This window comes from Artibeus jamaicensis, unplaced genomic scaffold (genome assembly GCF_021234435.1).
Source record: "Artibeus jamaicensis isolate MK-2021 breed Jamaican fruit bat unplaced genomic scaffold, CSHL_Jam_final scaffold_537, whole genome shotgun sequence".
Taxonomy (NCBI): domain Eukaryota; kingdom Metazoa; phylum Chordata; class Mammalia; order Chiroptera; family Phyllostomidae; genus Artibeus; species Artibeus jamaicensis.
This window is the reverse complement of record NW_026522047.1, coordinates 13,649,203-13,667,859: the sequence shown is the minus strand read 5'-3', so window position 1 is coordinate 13,667,859 and position 18,657 is coordinate 13,649,203. Positions and strand designations below refer to the sequence as shown.

General features: G+C 46.2%; 2 protein-coding genes across 2 annotated transcripts in view; one reads left to right on the top strand and one right to left on the bottom strand.

The window, feature by feature from the left end:
• Positions 1 to 6,375, top strand: part of SETD7 (SET domain containing 7, histone lysine methyltransferase) — a 44,580-nt gene extending 38,205 nt beyond the window's left edge. The window contains exon 8 of the mRNA XM_037126229.2: positions 680 to 6,375. Within this exon, the coding sequence (XP_036982124.2) occupies positions 680 to 860 (181 nt within the window). The 3' untranslated portion in view covers positions 861 to 6,375. The remainder of the gene's footprint in view (positions 1 to 679) is intronic.
• A 2,638-nt stretch (positions 6,376 to 9,013) lies between these two features.
• On the bottom strand, positions 9,014 to 15,249 carry RAB33B (RAB33B, member RAS oncogene family). Its single transcript, XM_037126152.2, has 2 exons — positions 14,598 to 15,249; positions 9,014 to 12,831 (listed from the first exon to the last, which is right to left on the bottom strand). Exons 1-2 carry the CDS (start codon positions 14,844 to 14,846, stop codon positions 12,391 to 12,393), a joined length of 690 nt encoding a protein of 229 aa, XP_036982047.2. The 5' UTR covers positions 14,847 to 15,249; the 3' UTR covers positions 9,014 to 12,390.
• Positions 15,250 to 18,657: the final 3,408 nt, after the last annotated feature.

The window sequence follows — 18,657 nt, the reverse complement described above, 5'->3', positions numbered from 1 at the left end:
CGCGAGGCATGGAAACTGGAGGGGAGGCCGCTTCCTTTGCAGGAGGCCCCACAGAGAAATGTTAATGCAGGTCAGCGGAAGGCCTGGACTTCCCTCTTGGCCAGAAATCCTCATCCATCCATGTTTTTGCTAGAAAAGAACACGCCCTCTATCGGCAGAGGGCAGAATACAGAGTTTTTTGCTTTGGAAAATCCGCCTGGCTCTTTCTTACAACTCCAGAGCGCCCCGCTGCAGTCCCCCCTCCCCCGCCCTCGCCGCCCAGGCCCAGCCGGGTGGTCGGATGAGCTGAAATGCGGGCAGGCTGCACTGGATTCCATTTCTCGTTGAGGACAGATTTGGGTTTTTGACCATGATTGTTGGTTTATAAATAAAGCATGCCGAATGTGCTGGAAAAGGAAGACAGAGTAATGCTTTTGATACTTTAATGTGGCTGTGAATCTCCTGGGGGTGTCATCAAAACGTAGGTGCCAATCCAGTAGGTCTGGGTGGGGTGGACAGTCCCCTGTGAGCACCTCCGGGTGAAGCCGATGTGGGGACCACACCCCGAGGATGCACCCGTGGTGTCAGTGGAGAGCATGGGGGGTGGGGGGGGCGAGGAGTGACTTCCCCATCAGCTCCCTACACCCCCGCCTTTGCTTCTAACCCGCCCGGGAATGACCGTGTACATCTTGATGCCTAGGTTTGTCCACCCCCGTTTTGGGTCCATCAAATGCATCCGCACACTCCGAGCTGTGGAGGCCGACGAGGAGCTCACTGTGGCCTACGGCTATGACCACAGCCCCCCGGGGAAGAGTGGGCCTGAAGCCCCCGAGTGGTACCAGGTGGAGCTGAAGGCCTTCCAGGCGGCCCAGCAGAAGTGAAGGGCCCGGCTCTGGGCTCCAGAGACCCGGAACAGAAACTCGGATCTATGCACTCCGTTTATGCGACGACGGGACAACCAGGGACTGCTCGTGCTGTGACATCACATCCTCTCACTCTGCGCCCGCGACTCTCGCGCACACTAACTAGGTTTGATTCTATCGCTCATACCAGACTTAAAATTAGCTAGCCTTGCAGCAGCGCCCTACAGAGAGGGATGGCCGAGCACTTGACACAGCATGATGTTCTTGGGTGGTTCAAGTCCAAGTCTGGACCTGGTTCAGAGATGCCAAATGATCAGACTGAAAAAGGGAAAGGGGTTTTTCAGTCATTTTCAGTCCGTGGTTTTTCCATGATGTTTTTTCCTATGGCCAACTGGAAGTGTATTGTTAGCACACCTGCAGGTGGGCCATGTGGAGGATAGAGAATTACTACATTTTTATTCTCTAAATGTAGTATAATTTGCCTTTTAACCTTTGATCTGTATCTTGCAATAGAATGGCTTTGTTTTTTTCCCCTAGCAAACAGAAACCCACTTTTTGAGTCATTTCACCCCTCAGCCCTGTTCTCTATCTTAGACACTTTTTTCAAGAGCAAACTTCCAAATGGGGTTTGTGTCAGCGCCAGTATGTAGGTCTGTCTGGCTCTTTCTGCATCATTGTTTTATTATCACGTCCTACTATGAAGACCTGGCTCCTAGAGCCAGGGTATTATTATAGCATTATTATTCTCGCATGCAAACAAAGATATCTTTGCGTTAAGATGTGAGAAGAGTTTACTTTGTTTGCATTAAGTTATGGAAGAGTTGTAATATATATTTTAAGAAAGGAAAGAGGGAAATTAGTGTTTCTAAGCAGTAACTGTGGCAACTTTGCAGTATCTTCAGTAGTGCTAGGAATCCTTTTCTTTGTGCACACACATCAAATGTACATAACACACAGCAGCCTGACTTGTGGCACAGTGCACCACATTCAAAGGTCCAAGAGCAAACTTGAATTCTGACGCAGAATTCACAAGTTGTGTGTGTTTTTTTAAATCACTACTATTATGAGAGACATCCTGATCACTAGGTAAAATCAAACCGGAACGCTAAAACTCTTCATCTGTGTAATTTCCAAGTACTAATCTGCTTCAGAGCATTGTGAATTAAGAATAACACCTGTCTAGTTTAAAAGCAATGATATCAATAGCATTTCAGCCTTTTCCCAAGCCATGTGTAATCACAGCTGCAGAAATAAGGAGGAAAGTCCCTGTTTTTAGTTTAGCTAATTAGGTATGTAACGTACCTGGGATTGCTCTGAATGAATCCCAAGAGTTTGGGGGTTTTGGAAGTCCCCTCGCCACATGCCACAGCTGTGTCCACTCTAGATGCCTTAGAAAGGCAGCCGGGAGGTCTGACGAGCAAAACGACTCTGACCTGCAGGTGTCAACGGTGGCGCCTGTTACCTGAGCCAGTTTGGTCCTGAAAGCTAAAGCTTTCCAAGCCATGACCCATAACGAGCTCTGGCTGAGTAGGGAAGGCTTACTGGGAGGGGGCTGAGTTAAGAAAAGGGCAGGTGGGAGTTTGATAGTTCTTATCAGTTTCCCAATGCTCTTAGAAGTGCTTGGCCTGGGGCTGCTCAAAGCCTTCAGTTCTCGCAGCCCCTGGGCACAGGTCTCAGCCCTACAGATGGTGGCAGAAGCCGCTCTTCCCTTTTTTTGTGCAAGGCCAGGCTGCGGGAGCTCCCTCCCCAGCAGGGCCAGAGCAGCGAGGTGGCCGGGTTCCTTGGAGATGAGCTGAAGGTTCATGCAGGAAAGGTTGTTGGGGCTGCCGGAAAGATCTCCCACAAAGGACCAGAGAGAATTTTTAGATGAAAAGCCAGCAGGATAGGATCGCTTCTATTCTGTAGAAAGAGACTGTTCAGGAAACTGTGACTGATGGGCAGTTTTGGGGCATGTATTCTGATTAGTGCTTTGAGTCAAATGGGTCCCAAGGTGAGAGAGGCTGTTAGCAAGAGAAAGATGGTTTTGATGGACCCCCGTGGGCTGAGTAGTGGAGTCAACTCGGGAGGGAGGTCGGGGACTGGACAGCTAGGTCACACCTCCGGGGCAGCCACACTCTGAAAGATTTCATTTCTGAGGGCTGTCTCGCTCTGGTTGAGACTATAGTGGGTATAATTTCTGTCCTAATGGGTTATTCTAATTATCCCATTCTGATGGAATTTCTCTTCCTTTCTTCTTTCTTTTATTTCTTCCTTATTTTTCTTTCTTTTTTTTTTTTTTGATAAAAGGGATCAAAGAGTTGTAAGTAGTAATTAACCAACTAATCCATTGCATACTGGATGATAACACTGAGTTTAAAATCCAGCAGTGTGTTGACCTTCAGGCAAATCAGAGGAAACACACCTGAGCAGGGCCTCTCCCTCCCTCCCTCCCTCCCTCCCCTCTGCCAGGTGCCTTCTGGCTCTTGCTTCTCCTGTGCTCTGCTCCCTCCTTCTCTCTTGTCTGTGACAAGGCCTGGGTGTCTGGGTAACAGTACCCTAGCTGGTCTCTTCTTCTCTGTTCCTCTCTCTCCTTCAGTGTTCTGAGGTCCTCCCTTGCTGGTCTCTCCAGCTCGGAGAGTCCCCCCCCACCCCACCCCCCACCTCTCTTTCTAGCTGTGTGGCCCTCTCTCCATTTCCTCTGTGTCATGTCTGGCTCGGTGGCTCCCACTCTCCCCTGCCACACACACACACACACAGACACACACTCACAAATGTAAGACTTTGTCAGGGGGTAGAATCAGAGGGGGCTTGAGGTTCACTGATCCGTAGGTAGGGAAAGAAGTCGAGGCAGTGGAGTAACTGGTAAGGAAGGGATTGTTCCTGTCAGAGCCAAAGTCGAAGGGAAAGCCTCGGGGTGTACTTTTCTGCCAAGTCTTTGCATCACTGTGGATCAATCACAACAAAATGTGGACGATTCCATGTGGTGGGGAATAAAGAAACCACTTTTGCTCTCCCCAAAACCGGCCAGCGCCCAGGGTGTGCGCAGGACGCCATGGGTCTCTAGGAGATTCACTCAGAGCGATCTCAGCCCAACTCCTGCATGACCAGGCCTGTATCCTTGGCAGCTTTTCTGTGGTGAAATAGTTAGTCTCTTGTGTTAGGAATAGGAACTAATCCGTAGGAGCTATGTCCCCAGATGGACTTTGGGATGGACTAACAAAAACTGCTGCAGCAGCTGAATTTCCGATGCAAAGGAAAGATGAAATTAAAAAGCAACAGGCGAGGAACACTTGAGTTTTATAGGACCTATTCTTATTTTAACCTGCTTCCTCCCTGGTCTACCTGAGAAACCAAGAAGGAAATCTATTTCTTAAGGCCTCTTGGAACCTGCCTGGGCCCCAGGAGGTTCTTCACACTTGAAAAAGTATTTCCTTATCACCAACAATCTGAAAAGGCCAAGGTGGAGGCCAAGGGTAACCATTTACCACATTCAATTGTAACTTAAAATCGCAGTGACTGTAAGCAGTAAATTCAAAGGCTGTCTTCTCAGTGACACAGTAGGTGGCACTTGAGTGACTTTCCTTTCACATAAAAAAATTTAAGTCACTCACCTGCAAAATGCATTTAAGATCTTCCAAGAAGGAATAGTTTCCTGTTTTGCTTTGAAAACAGTTGTCTCAAGTTTCTGTCTTAAGAGTAGTGATTTAGAATCCAGACATCTTTTGTTTTAGGAAAACAAGCAAAACTATGTTGCAAGACTGATCATTGTGATGTGTATTTGCCACAGATCAAAGGTTCACAAAATATATTAAATCTACATCTGCTTGAGGTCCCCTGACAGACTGGTATTTTTTTTTTGATCCTTCCCTTCAGGAATTGAAGCCTCGGTGTCACTTTTTTATTTAAAAAATTCTAAATTGTAATGGTTTTATTTTGCCAAATGTGTGCATACATATTCAAAGCAATGAAACAATTTCAAGCCATACAACCACAAAGGTGGGAACCCTTTTCACAAATTTTAATGTGTTTGTATGTAAATAGATGTTTGTATGAAATATTTTCATGGTAGAATGAATATATTTAAATGAAGTTGAATTATTCCAGTGCTGTTTAAACAAATTGCAAAATTTTTGGTGAGAATTACCTGAGTCTATTGAGATATAATGCAGATCAATTTTGATTTTTACAAATCAAAAGCCTACAAATAACTCTGACCCAAGGCAACTTCCCCGTGTCGTTGCGTGTGGTGCCGAGAGAGCTTGTAGGTTTCCCCAGTGCCTCAGCCGCTTCCTGGTGTAAGTTAGGTGCTCGTGGAGGTGTGTCCACCTTTTAGTGACATCACTCAGGGCCCTGGGGGGCCTGCGAGTGGGTTCAAGGCATTAGAGACACTGGTGCATTTATCCAGAGCACAATTTCTTTGCAGGGCAGCAGAATCAGAAGCCAGACGTGGCCATGTGAACCTCAGAACCGGGTTTTCTGGCCGCCACCAACCGCCACCCTTACTGCCTAGTCACACATGTCAGGGAGGCTGCCCTCAGTGGAGTTGGGGGTCAGACCCCAGGGTGGGACTTCACGGTTTTGCCAGCAGCCCCTGCTTCCTGGCCTCCCCCTCGCAGAGAGGCAGGAGGAGGGCGCAGCTGGCATGGGGCCCATTTCTCAGCACAGCACGTTTCCTGTCTCAGCTCTGGGAGACTGTGCACGAAGGCACCAAACTTTGGACCAGAGAGAGACGCCCGCGGATAACGTCGGTCCTCGCTTCCTCTGTCTGGGACTTCGGTCCCCAGACCAATCACATCCCTAGGACATACCTCCCAAGTCTCCCGACTCTTAGGTTACTAAAATATTCCTTTATAATGATTTCCAACTTGAGCAGGGGTTTTCTTTTTCAGCTTTGGCCCTGGATATAATGAAATGATCACTTTTATGACAAATTTCACTGTGTATACTAGCAATATGTACACACCTGCCAATGTATCTTACCGTATTGACTTGGTTACATTTTGGGTTATTATAATTAATCTTGATTCATGTATTGGGAAATACAGGGACTACGTAATGCCTGCTTATCATAGTAGAAATTTGGATCATGGTTCTGAGCTCCCTACTTCAACAGCTTTTTCCTCCTGGGTTTTCTACCTTCTCTTTTTATTGTGAAATGCATTTATGAGGTTGTGAGGTATGTTTATGGATCGGAAGCCAGGGGTAGGCTTTCAGCATTTATTGCAACCTAAAGTTAACCCCAGCACAGTTAATGAGCATCTTCGACTGGTCTTCTGTGGAATTTGAACTAAATCTATGAGCCTTATTCAATATCTATAATTCTATGGTTTTTTTTAAATTATGGGAAATTAATGAAAGATGTTTACATGAATAACGTTTGCCCTTACTGTGTTATGAATGAGTTTTTTGTAGTGTGTCTGGGTGCATGTGCAAGAGAGTAGGAAAAATGTTTCTGAAACAAAACTTGACAAATATTTGTAATGAAAAGTAAATTTAAAGATTGCTATAATTGCGCTATAGAAACAATGCAAGTATTAAACAAAATATACAATCACCGGCTGTTGTCTTCCTTCAGGCGTCAAGGGCAGAAAGGGATAATGTTTTCTTAGGAGCCACCCACCTGTGTATCTAAATTGCTAAGCAAACTTTACATTTTAAGTTGTCTAAAAATGCTATTAATCACTTCCCATTTTCAGAGCATTGTAGTAAGACCTGAGGAGGCAGTTAGAAAGATGAGGGGTTTGCTGTGTAGTTGGCATGACTCCATATACACCCGTGAGTCCAGAAAAATGAGCAAGTCTCTCCGATGGACGACATAAATGGCAAGGACATTGGACGTAAATGAGGTGACAGGGAGACTCCCTGGCAGGTGGGACTGCCAAGCCAATTCGCTCTCTGGAAGCCACATTCAGATCAGAGTGCAGACACCTGAAGTCACCAGGGAGAGGCAGAAATGGCTTCCCAACCAGCGGGACTTAATTTGATGAAATATCTTTAAAAACAATCAGGTTGTTTGGGATTTTCTTCAAAACGCAGGAGGAGGGGAATGTAGACAGAACCCCACTGGCCGTGTGTGGGTGAAGCTGGGAGGTGGCCATGTGGGGGTTCGTTATCTTACCCTGTGGGTTGTTACCTGCCCAAGTCCCCACCATAAAAGGTTAAAGAAGAAAGAGAAAGCTGTTGACTGCAAACATATTTCAACACAAGTGTCACAGAGGTAAACATTACCTGTCCTAATTCTGTCCCAGTAATTGCCTTCCTTGAATTTCCTGGCTCAGCGGCAAACTAACCGCCACCCTGAAATAGCTTAAACGTCCTGTGCGTGACCGTGGAAACACCCTGGTCTGCGTCCCCGTCCCCGGAGGGAGTATCCTGATGGTGCCGGCACAGCCCTGCCATCTGCAGCCTCTTTCTTCAGCACCTGTGACCAGGACCTGATTCTGGTCTGGAGTCTAGTCTTGTGACAGAATGACCAAAAGGTCACCACCTGAGATAATATTACCAGTAAACCCACCCAACCAGGCATGGGTAAACCCACATGGTCGCAATCCACCGAAAGTGAGTGAATGCTGGGGGTGCTGCTGGCCACCTCTGCCCCGGGTGGACTGCAGACCCCGGGTAACTGATCCCGTGTGTGTGAATCACGCGTCTGCCCATCAGCCAGTGCCACCAACCCACGCACCAAGTATGAGCAATGCCCGATTTCTACGTCAACATCATCTCCGCGTGCTTTCACGCAAACACGAAATTCTACTGTCCTCCCCACAGGCCAGCGAACTGTCTTCCACACCCACCCCACCCCACTCACCCCCCTCTGCCAGCGCGCATGCTCTTACCGTTCGGTGGAACAACACAGTGTTTCCTAGTATAACAGAAGACATTATTTTTTTAAGGCCTTTTTTCCATTCTGAAGTCTGGTCCTCAGCCGGGATGATTGCTCAGGTACACAGGACACTGAACAAAGCTGGAAGAATGCTTCACCGGTGGACACTCCAGGGCGCACGTGCCTGGGATCCAGAGGGCCCAGAATAACACGGTCTGCACCCCTCCCTACTGGGGGTGGGGGCTCCCCCGAGGCTTTCATTAAATGTTTCCTTAATTTTGTTTTGTTTCCATAATTTGAAGTCAACCTTTTTTACCCCGGGGACCCAAATTTTCACACATCTTCAAAAAGCACCTTGGTCCTAGACATGGGGCAGAGCTGCCTGCCGGAGAGGGGGAGGGGGGTGGAGATGGGAGAGGGTGACTGGGCCGGCAGCCCCCAAAACAGAAATGGATTTCAAGCCCCAAACCTCTGCCTCCCTAAGGCGGCTGCCTTTGCCCGAGTTCCAAAACCTGGCTGAAGGGAAGAAAGAGTGATGTGGAAAAGCTGCTTGTAGGAGACAAGTTGCCTGCCTGTGCAGCCGAGTCAGGGGGTCACCTCTGAGGCTTTCAGACAGTGGTAAGGAGGTGTCATCTGAGCAAGCCTGTGTGCTGCTTGGAAACTCGATTGGAGCACACAGTTTGGAAGTTCAGTAGCTTTCTGTTTTGTTTCTGCTGTGGGGGCATCTGAAGTCATGAATATCTCATTTGAATTCAACTCATAAAACCAAGATTTTGGCTGTGAGAAATGTGGGGATGATGGCTCCCATAAGACAAAAATACAACAGAAAGTGAAGAAGTCTGTATTAGAAATGACTGCCAATTAAAGAAAGGAGTCCTAGTCATGCTTCTATGAGGATTTCATTGGTTTAAATCAACCCAATAATGATTGTCTGAAAGCACAAGAGGGGACAGGTATCATTACTGACCCAACTCTGCAGATGGGGAAACCGAGGCTGCGAGGGGGGAACATGGGCTGTCGAGGTCTCGCCAAGATGTAGTTGGTAGAACAGGATGGGCCTTGCTTGCCATCATGATTCAAGAAAAAAAGGTGAGGACTTCAGTGTTCTAAGCTCATTACCTTTTTAAAGGATTGCTGCTTTGTTTTTTTAAGCTTCATCAAGGAGTTAAAAGCAGAGTGACTTCATTTTCACTTTCATGTAACACAACTCCCAGAAGACACATGTTCTCGGCAGAGTCTGAAGCACTGATGCTGTTTCACCGCACGGGGCCTGCACTGCTCATTTCCACGAAGCATGACTCAGCCACCACCACATCAGGAACGCTTTTCCTCTTCAAACTTCTTGGAGCCAAATCGTTGGAGAATCGAGAGGAATCACTTATGGATACGAGTGATTGTCAAAGGGCGGACCCTTTGGGGAAGAGGGAGCTTGTGGAGGAGGCAAATGACATCCAATACTGGATGCCGCCTGCGAGGATGTGAAGACCACATGCAATCGAGGCTCCTCCTGGAAGAAGAGTTGACGAAAGTAGTTCCCCCTCCTCCTACAGGAATGTTCTACGGAGGAATGGAATGGAACTGGTAGGATTTAATATGCTTCATTATTTTGAAAATCTTGATTTCACACTTCATGTTTCTAAACCCAGTGTATTTTTTATAAGATTTTATTTATTTACTTTTAAGGGAGGGAGGGAGGAAGACAGGGAGAGAAACATCAATGTGTGGTTGCCTCTCATGCGCCCCCTACTGGGGACCGGGCCTATAGCCCAGGCATGTGCCCTGACTAGGAATCGAACCACTGATCCTTTGCTTCGTAGTTTGGCACTCAATCCCCTGAGCCACACTAACCGGGGCTAAAAACAGCATATTTCGATACTTGCATTTAATGACTGTCAAAGTTAAGGGGGAAAAAAAGACGTCACAAAGATCTTTGGGTCCAAATAGAACACTGTCAACTGGGCTTATTAAACGTGAAAGCCACGTTTTCAGCCCTGCCCACCACATTGTTACTGGAAGGTTGTACACAAAGCTATGCATACATTTTCACAAATGCATCCAAACTCAAGCATAAGTCTTAGTCTGGAAAATGTTTGAACAGAATGGAAAATTTAACTTTTGAAATGCCCAGACAGAAGCATTTTTACAGGGGACACCGATTTCAGAAACAAAGCCCATCAGATGGAAACAAGTCCCAACACCCACCAGGAAAAGACAGCTTTCCTAAAACTAACTCTTAAAGTAGCATATGCCTTAGCATGAAATGTGTATTCCAGACACCTGTCATTACCAAAGTGGTGAACAAAGTGTCGTTTAGTGGAAGAAAAACACACACACAGCACACCCTCCCGCTGGAAAGTCTTTCTCGGCCACGGGGTAACCAGGGAGCCGGCCCAGCGGCACCGGTGGTAACACAACTCCTTTTTTTGGCAAAGCTGGTTTATTGAACTGCAAGAGGGCAATGTTACAGTGACGTTACCCCGCAACGTGACTCAGTTCAGGTTTCGTGAGGAAGCGCGGTCAATGAAGCACTGTCACCCACAGCTAGCTACGTTCGACGCCGGGGCAGCTCCCTCTGGCGTTCTCACACCGAGACTTCTCCAAAACACATCTGATGTTTTTAGTTGAAGGCCACGGTTAAAAGAGATCCACACAGCCGTCACCAAATGTGTGATTTGTGCTTTAAAAATTAATAGTTGTCTGATAGCCACCATTTTGGAAGTGATTTCTCAATAGTCAATGAAGTATTTTATAAATATTTTAGAAAATATCTAAAAGCTTTATCCCCATTCAACTAATAAGTATATTCTTTTAGAAAATAATACATAGAAAAAGTTCAAATAAATCATTACAAGTGATACAAATATTTTTAATAAATATTACAGTGAAAAAAATAAGTCCTTTCACAGAACTGTAAAGAATAGTTACTACTAAGCTCCTACAAAAAGAAACAAATCCCTTTTTTAAAAAAAAACATTAATAACAGCACTGAGAAACATAAATGTGCTTGGAAACTCTGTAAACTTTCTTCCCCTACTCTGCAAAATATTTTCAAAAGCAACAAACAGATTCCCTTCTTTAAAAAACTATTATGCCCAACACAATTATTACCATTGTCACTGTTTCACTATAAAAATAGTTACAAATCAACATGAATTTAAAGTCTAATGTTTAATTCTATCATAAGAAAAGTGGATTAATTTCTGAACACAAATAAAGCCAATTTGTTTTTCCTTAAGCTCTGATATTAAAAACGGAACCATGTATTTTCTATAATTATTACTTTTAGTTAGTTCATTTAATAGAATTATCTCATTTTCATAGTTAAGTTATCCAGTTAGGAACACCATGATGATAAAACAAAAATCCTAAACTAAATGAGATACATGTTGGATTGGTTTCCCACACCCTGAAAATATTCTGAGTACAATCATCTTTTGGCTTCCTTCCCTCCAAAATGACCGAGGACAGCACCCTAGCAGAACCAACCAGGGTGCGCACTTCGGCTGAAGTTCATGGCTTACGTTCCATTCACGTGACAGTTTCATAGGCAAGCTTACCACTTTCTGTGTGCAAAGTCTTAAACTCAAAGTAAAAATATCTAGGGGTAAGAAAAAACTGTTTCAAATATTCTTTCTGCCAGTGAAGGACAGACAAGATTCTTTAATCTAACTCGTTTTTCATACTGAGGAGGAAGAGCATGTTGTGGCCATAAAATTTAAAGATTTTAAGAACTGATGTACTGTGTGTGACACATACTGTTACAGAAATACGTGTACACTCATAGCAGTTAAGGGTATATCCTCAGAGCTACAATCCAAATGGAAGACGACCTGTTGGTGCAGCCTGTGGTGGTGAAGCTGATTGGGGGTGGGGGAGAGGACACTGTGCCAGGTACACACCTTAAAGTCACTAAAGCTGAGTCTCCTGAGACAGCCAGCAGCCGTGTTTACCTACTTCCCCCAAGTCACAGCTCCTCACCGGCTTCCCATTTCTTTTCTACTGTTTAAAGACACGGTAACAAAATATAAAGCACCTTATTACGTCGCTTCATCTGCACTAACATTTCACTGCTTTTTGCATATTTTAATAGAATTTAGTAAGAAAACAAATCACTCTTCTAAAAATAACAATCATTTCTGTAGAACTCATTGATATTGACTAGAAATATGGAGTGAAATATCAAGAACCAGTGGGAGAGTCATTGTTTACAGACCGGGACTCAGAGAACATTCTATGCCTTCTCCTCCCACTGGAGCCAAAGCCTTGGCTCTAAAGTGTACCAATAACAATTAAATCCGTTAATAATACAAAGAAAGAACTACAGGGAGAAGCCACTACAGGATTTTACCCTACTGAGAAACCGCCCTGTCAAAGGGCATACCATTAAGTGTGTACTAAACAAATCCCTGGTATTTTTCCAATCTCTCAACACAGGACCAAGCAGGCGCTGACACCCAAAACCCCCCAGCAGACCCGCACTGGAAGCCTCCTTCCCTGGCTCTAAGGGAAAGATGCGCTGACTGTCCTCCCTTTGCTTCATTTTCAGCCTCATCTGACAACCGCATTTTTTTCCCGTGGTCACAGTGGCACCCCTGATTACCTAAAGACAGAGTGAGCATGGAGACGGTAAACAGTGAAGCGTCAGGATGACCCACTGCATTTGAGATTAAATCTTAATGACGATCACTGCCATACTTCAAACTTGTTTCTCTAGTCAGAACCAAACGGTGTGATGAAAACAGTCACTCAGCACCAGCACGTCACCGCGGGCTTCGGTTCAGGCTTCAGGGTAACGCTGTCATCCGGGGGCTGAGTGAGCATTAGTGGTTTGTGGCTCTTTAGCTTGTGAGCCAGGGTCATAAATATGGCTTCCACGTGGTCGTTGTCATTGGGGTTTTTAGCAGAGGTTTCGAACAAAGGCATACTGTGCGTGTCAGCAAATTTCTGTGCCACGTCCGTAGGAACCTGGATGGCGCTTCTTAGGTCACATTTATTTCCAACAAGAATCCGTGGTATGTCGTTGGCCAGCAAGTGCTGCTTGCATTCCTCTATCCAAGATGGCAAGCTGCGGAAACTGGCCATGTTGGTCACGTCGTACACGAAGACCACAGCGTGCACGTTTCTGTAGTAGTGCTGCACCATGCTCTTCCGGAACCGCTCCTGCCCCGCTGTGTCCCACAGCTGGATCTGAAGACGACAAACAGCAGAGAAAAAGGGAGGAATGACGAAGTGAAGACAGCAGACCTGGAAAGATGGCGGCTCCTCCAAACATCGCCAACCGTGGGCCTGGCAGTCGGCATGTGTCCTCGTCTGACCCTCAGAGCCTCACGTGGTGGCAGCACCCCAATGTTTCGGGGCAGAACACAGACTCGGACAGATTAAGGAACTTGCCTGAGGACCAGGGCAACCAACCACCCCCATGCACCTGACTCTGAGAGGGTTCTGGGAATTTGGGACATCCGGTTTCAAAACGGCAACCATCTCAGGCAAACCATTCAGGACACACAGCCGATTCTTACCCTTTCACAGGTTGAGATTTGGGCCAGGTGAGCTCGGCGCCAAAGGCCAAGCACTTTCTCCCAGAATTCCTGCGTCTTCCAAACTAAGCTCCTTCTCCAACTTCACAAGCCCCCTTATTTAATCTGCCCAAGGGTTGCTAAGTCTAACCTATCTCTGACGAAAAATATTCAGCCCTTTCTTACTCTGTCTTTTCCTCTGTGATGGATACAAATTGTTCTTCTTTTTTCTTTTTGAATCCTCACCCCAGGACATGTGATTTTAAAGAGAGGAAGGAAGCGGGGAAGGGAGACAGAGAGGGAAGAGGACAGAAACATCGGTGTGAGAAACATCAGACATTGCAAACATTGCTTGCCTTCCGCACCCACCCCGAAAGTAAACTGAACACACAACCTAGGTATGTGCCCCAAATGAAAATCAAACCCTCAACCCTTATGTATAAAATGATGCTCCAGCCAGGGCACAAGTCAGTCTTAACTCCCTAACACAGTGCACCCAAAAGACTACACCTTGAATGGGACAAGAAAAAATTAGAGTGAAAATTCAACAACAAACCTTCTATAGTTTCCAACAAAACTGGAGTCTGCATGTTGCAAGGAGAGCATTAGATTGAGGTTTTAGAGGAGTTAGTGATGCCTTAGAATGAAGTGTGTCTAACAGTCACCCCATCAGGAACCTTGGCCCTTGTCACTAACCCCGCCACTCTCCAGGGCCACCTCCCCTTCCAACTCCTCAGAACCCTCTCGTGGCCTTGGCTTTACTGCCTGCTCCACTCTGTGTCCCTGGCCTCAGGAGCCACCGATAAGAATTTTAAAAGAACTGGGAGAGGGTGGAATGTTCTCCCGGCCCCCACACAAAAACTATCATGTACAGGATGTTTCTGAAGGAAAACATCCTGTTTTCCTGCAGGTTTTTCTAAACAACTCCCAGTCATGCAGAAACTACTGTAGCAAAAGCAAGGTCTTTCCCCAGAGGCAACAGGGCTTCACTGCCCCCGTCTCTCAGGCAGTGCTCAGATGACTGTTTAATAAGCAGTATTTATTACATAGATTTTCCATTCCTGAAAAATTCGTTTGGTCTTACTTGGATGACTCCCAGCACAAGGCACTCACAGCAAGTCTGTGGATGCCCCTACACTCCTGCCATGCAAAGTGGGGTCCGGGGCTAGCAGCATCTTACCGAGTCAGAATCTGCCTTTCAAAAAACACAAGATCCCCAGGTGATTAGCATGACATTTACAGTCGGAGAAGGGCTGCCTCAGAACTCTGCACCACACAAATCCTTCCAGTCCCCAACTGTAATCTCCACATCAGCATGAGAAAAGATAGTGCACGCACCTTGCACGAGGCCAGAGGCCAGCGTTTAACCAACTGTGGGGTTGGGGCACATGCCATCCCAGGGCGTCCTTCCTCCCTGAGAGTCCCCCATCCGCTCACCTTAATGCGCTCTCCATCAATCTCCACTGCTCGTTCTCGGAAATCCACTCCAATAGTAGCTTCGGTGCGGTCGGGGAAGCGGCCGGCGCAGAAGCGGTAGGTCAGGCATGTTTTGCCCACATTGGAGTCCCCGATCACGATTATCTTAAAGATGCGGGAGCGAGCAGGCGGCAGAAACACTGAAGACCCCGACAGCGCTCCGCTGGACATGAAGCTGGCCTCCAACGAAGACTCCATTTCTGAAGTCATGCTCCCGACCCGCCCCTAACGGAGGCGTCGGAAAGGGGACGCAGACCAGCTGGGAAATTACGCCCCTGCGAGGGAGCGAGTGCGCCCAGCCTGCAGCCTGGGCTGCGCAGGGTCGCAGGAACCACCAACCCAGCCGGCTGCGCGCGTGCGCACCTTCAACCTCGTCCCCGCAGCGCAGGTGAGCTGCCCGCTCGCCCAGTCTCGCGGTCCTACCGCCGCGGCCCGGCAGCAGCCCAACGTCACGTGGGCCGGAGCCTGTCTACCTGGGAGGGCCTGGGACCTGCCGGGGCTCCACTACGGCGGGAAGGCCAGCCTGCCGGGAGCCGGGCACAACGCCCAGGCCCGGCCCGCCACGTCCGAGACCTCCGCCCACCGGAGGAAGCCGCGCAACTAGTCTGGGGCGGAGAGAGAAAGGCCGCCGAGAGGAAGGAGGTACCGCCCGGCGTGCTCTCGCGAGACGGCTGAAGAGCCGCCTCTGCCGGGGGCGTGCGCCCGGGGAGGGGCTGAATGATGGTCCGAAGTCTCGGGTGGGCTGGTGGGCACCATTGTCCACCAGTTGTTGAGGTTTCCCTGCGTGTGCAGGTGGAGGCGGGTTTCCTGGGCCAGTCGCTGTGAGCTGCGGCATCGGCTGCGCTCCCTGCCTCCTCCGGGCTCTCTGGACCCCCCATAGTTGGGACAGCCACTTGGACTGGAGAGGGCAGGACCCTGGGTCACGCCCGGAAGCCGGCCCAGTGCGGGAAGCCCCTGGGGAGGAGCTGCGGGCCATGCTAAGCACAGCAGACTTTGGGCTTGGCTGGCGCGTGGTTGTAAGGGAGTAGGTGGGAATTAGGGGACACCCACCGCGTGAGCAAGAAGGATTTGGTGTGGTGCCCGCTAGGCCCTAGAGGGTATCTTTGGGACCCTGGTATCCAGCGCCCCTTTGACTAATGCCCCCAGCCCAAGGAGTAAAATAGATCACATACGGGCCACTTGGAGGCATTAAACCTTGGAGTCGTTACTAGACAGCTTCTCTGATGAGAATAAAATCCATTATGTTCCATTTCTGTCTTACCCCTGGGTGAGGATGATGCAGCCATTAAATATTACTGAGTGCACGCAGGTGTCTTTGACAAAGAATCTTCTCTGGATTACCGTGAAGTCTTTACAGGAAACCTACCATACTTTAAGTCATACAAAAGATTCAAAACGTGCAAACATGGCTGTATGTGAAAAGTTGTTTTGCAATGATAGATTTTTTTTTTTTCTGTTTGAGCAAATAAGCCGTTTTGAAAGTCAAGGACTATGGGGAGGAGGGTATGGCAGGTCTTAAATAGAGGGAGGGGAATACTAGAGCACTAAAAGTTGTAGGAAAGGAGATGAAGTACTTGTTCTATTTGATAAAATGAAAATGTAGTCCTAGCAAATTAGTGGGAGAACTTGAGCATGCCCAGTCTTAAAAAGAATTTGCAGAGCATTATATACAGTAATTTCTGTTGCAGCAGGAAAACTTTATACAGTTACTAATACACCAACTTACGTTAGCCAGGAAAAAGAAAGTTTACTGACCTGGTTGAATGTGTATGCCAATTACAGTTATTCAGCTTCCTGTTCCAGGAACTGGAACAGGGAGCTGGGAAATTCTAATTGTCTATGAGGTTATTTTCATGAAGATGAATCATCCCAGAGACTAAGAGACTTGCAATACATTGCTCGGATTCACTCTACCTATATCCCCTTCAAAAGAGAGAATCTGAAGGTTTAGGACAAAAAGCAATTAAGACTTTAAAAATGAATAATCATGTAATTTCAGAGGAGGGTGAAAAAAGCATCAACATCTTTGCACCCCCAAACCTTGCTCTTTATTTTTATATTCTTTTTGTTTAACTCTTGCTGAGCTGCATCAAGAATTCTTCATCTTTCCTATTTATCCAAATTTCATTCATCTTTTATACCCTAACTCAAAAGTCTCAATTCTGTGAAGCTTTTTTTAATATTAGTTTAGCTCAAAAGGCTCTGCTTTATTCTTAGTCTGATATGCTCTTGGGAGTATTGCTCAGGTGGCCTTTGACAGCTGTCTTCATTGTTAAAGTTTCACAAGGATGTGTTGTATCTTATCAACTGAATTGTCAACTCTTGACTGACAATGCACTGAAAGCTCATTGTTATTCAGCAAATGATGAATATGTTAGTGAAGTGAGGAATTTCTTGTGTAAGGATTGTTGATTTGCACCCTGTACCAATTATAAACAGTTAGGTACCACTGATGGAACATACCACTGTAGACCCTGGACATGGTTATGAATTTTGTATTTTCAGCTTGCAGTTGAAGAGCTCCATCATGTGACTACAGTATATATTATTATTCTTCATTGAATAACCCCAGAACTTCCAGGTTGAAGGAGATTCTATTATCTGGAAAAGAGGACTTTTTAAAAGTGGGCAAATTATAAAAATCTTCTTTCTCAGAAAGAAGGAACTCCTGCCTTTTGTGACAGCGTGAATGGAACTGGAAAATATGACACTAAGTGAAATAAGCCAGTCGGTGAAAGACAAATACCACATGATCTCATTTGTAAGAGGAATCTAATAAACAAAATAAACCAACAAGCAAAAATACAGAAGACACAGAAACATGGAAAAGACTGACAATGGCCGGAAGGGAGAAGGGAGGGGACTGGTCAAAGAGCATGTGAATGACCCAGAGACATGGACAAGGATGTGGGATGGGGGGCGGGCTGGGCAGGGGAGGGCAAAGGGCAAGAATTGGCACAACTGTAATAGAATAACAGTAAAAAATACTGGAAACACACATGTGCATTAAAAAGCAAAATGTGGGAGAGGGGAGCTAAATAAAAAGACTGATGAAACAAAACACCCAAATGCAATGGGAACGTTAACAGAATACTGAGAATGTTAATAAACAACCATAAAGGACATTTGGGGGTTTAATTTGGGAAATCTGAATCTGAATCTGAGTATACATTAGATGATTGTTAACTTTTTAGATTTCATAATGCCATTGTGATTCTTTAGGAGGATGCCTTTGTTCTTGGGAGACTGCTGAGATATATATGTGAAATGTTAAAAAAGTCTCATTTTTAAATTTTGCAGTTGATTATTTAAAGCAAAAATAATAGCAATATACTGTGGGGATTATGGCACATAGAAAATGTATGCCCATAATGTCACAAAGGAGGGAGGGAAAACTGGAAATATCTCTTACACTGTGTGTGTTATAATATGGTATTATTGGAAGGTAGGCTGCTGAGTTAAAGATGCACATTGTAAATGTAGAAACACTAAAATAATAAAACAAGCATAGCTAAGCATCCAAAAGAGGAATTAAAAATGGAGTAATACAAATTAGTCCAAAAGGAGCCAAGGAAAAAAAACACCAAAAATGTAGATTGGCCAAATAGAAAAATATTAGCCATATCAGAAATTAATTTTAAATGGTCTGAACACTACAATTAAAAGGAAGACATAAGCCCTGGCTGGTGTAGCTCTGTGGATTGAGCGTGGGCCTGTGAACCAAGGGGTCACTGGTTTGATTCCTAGTCAGGGCACGTGCCTGGGTTGCAGGCCAGCTCCCCAGTGCAGGGTGCAGGAGAGGTAAACACACATTGATGTTTCTCTCCCTCTCTTTCTCCCTCTCTTCCTCTCTCTCTAAAAATGAAATCTTCACAACAAAACAGGAAGACATACTTCTGTGAATAAAAGAGCAAGGCCCAGCTATGTACTCTTTTCCCCACCCCTGATGAAAAAAAGCGTCACTAACATGAAGACAGATAAGTTCAAAGTATATTGATGGAAAATTATGTAAACAGAATAA

What these genes read in the sequence shown, in the direction of transcription:
- RAB33B (XM_037126152.2), bottom strand. Translation starts at nt 14,846, where the DNA reads ATGACTTCAGAAATGGAGTCTTCGTTGGAGGCCAGCTTCATGTCCAGC. An exon ending in TTGATGGAGAGCGCATTAAG is followed by an intron (nt 12,832 to 14,597) that starts GTGAGCGGATGG and finishes TGTCGTCTTCAG; the next exon opens with ATCCAGCTGTGGGACACAGC.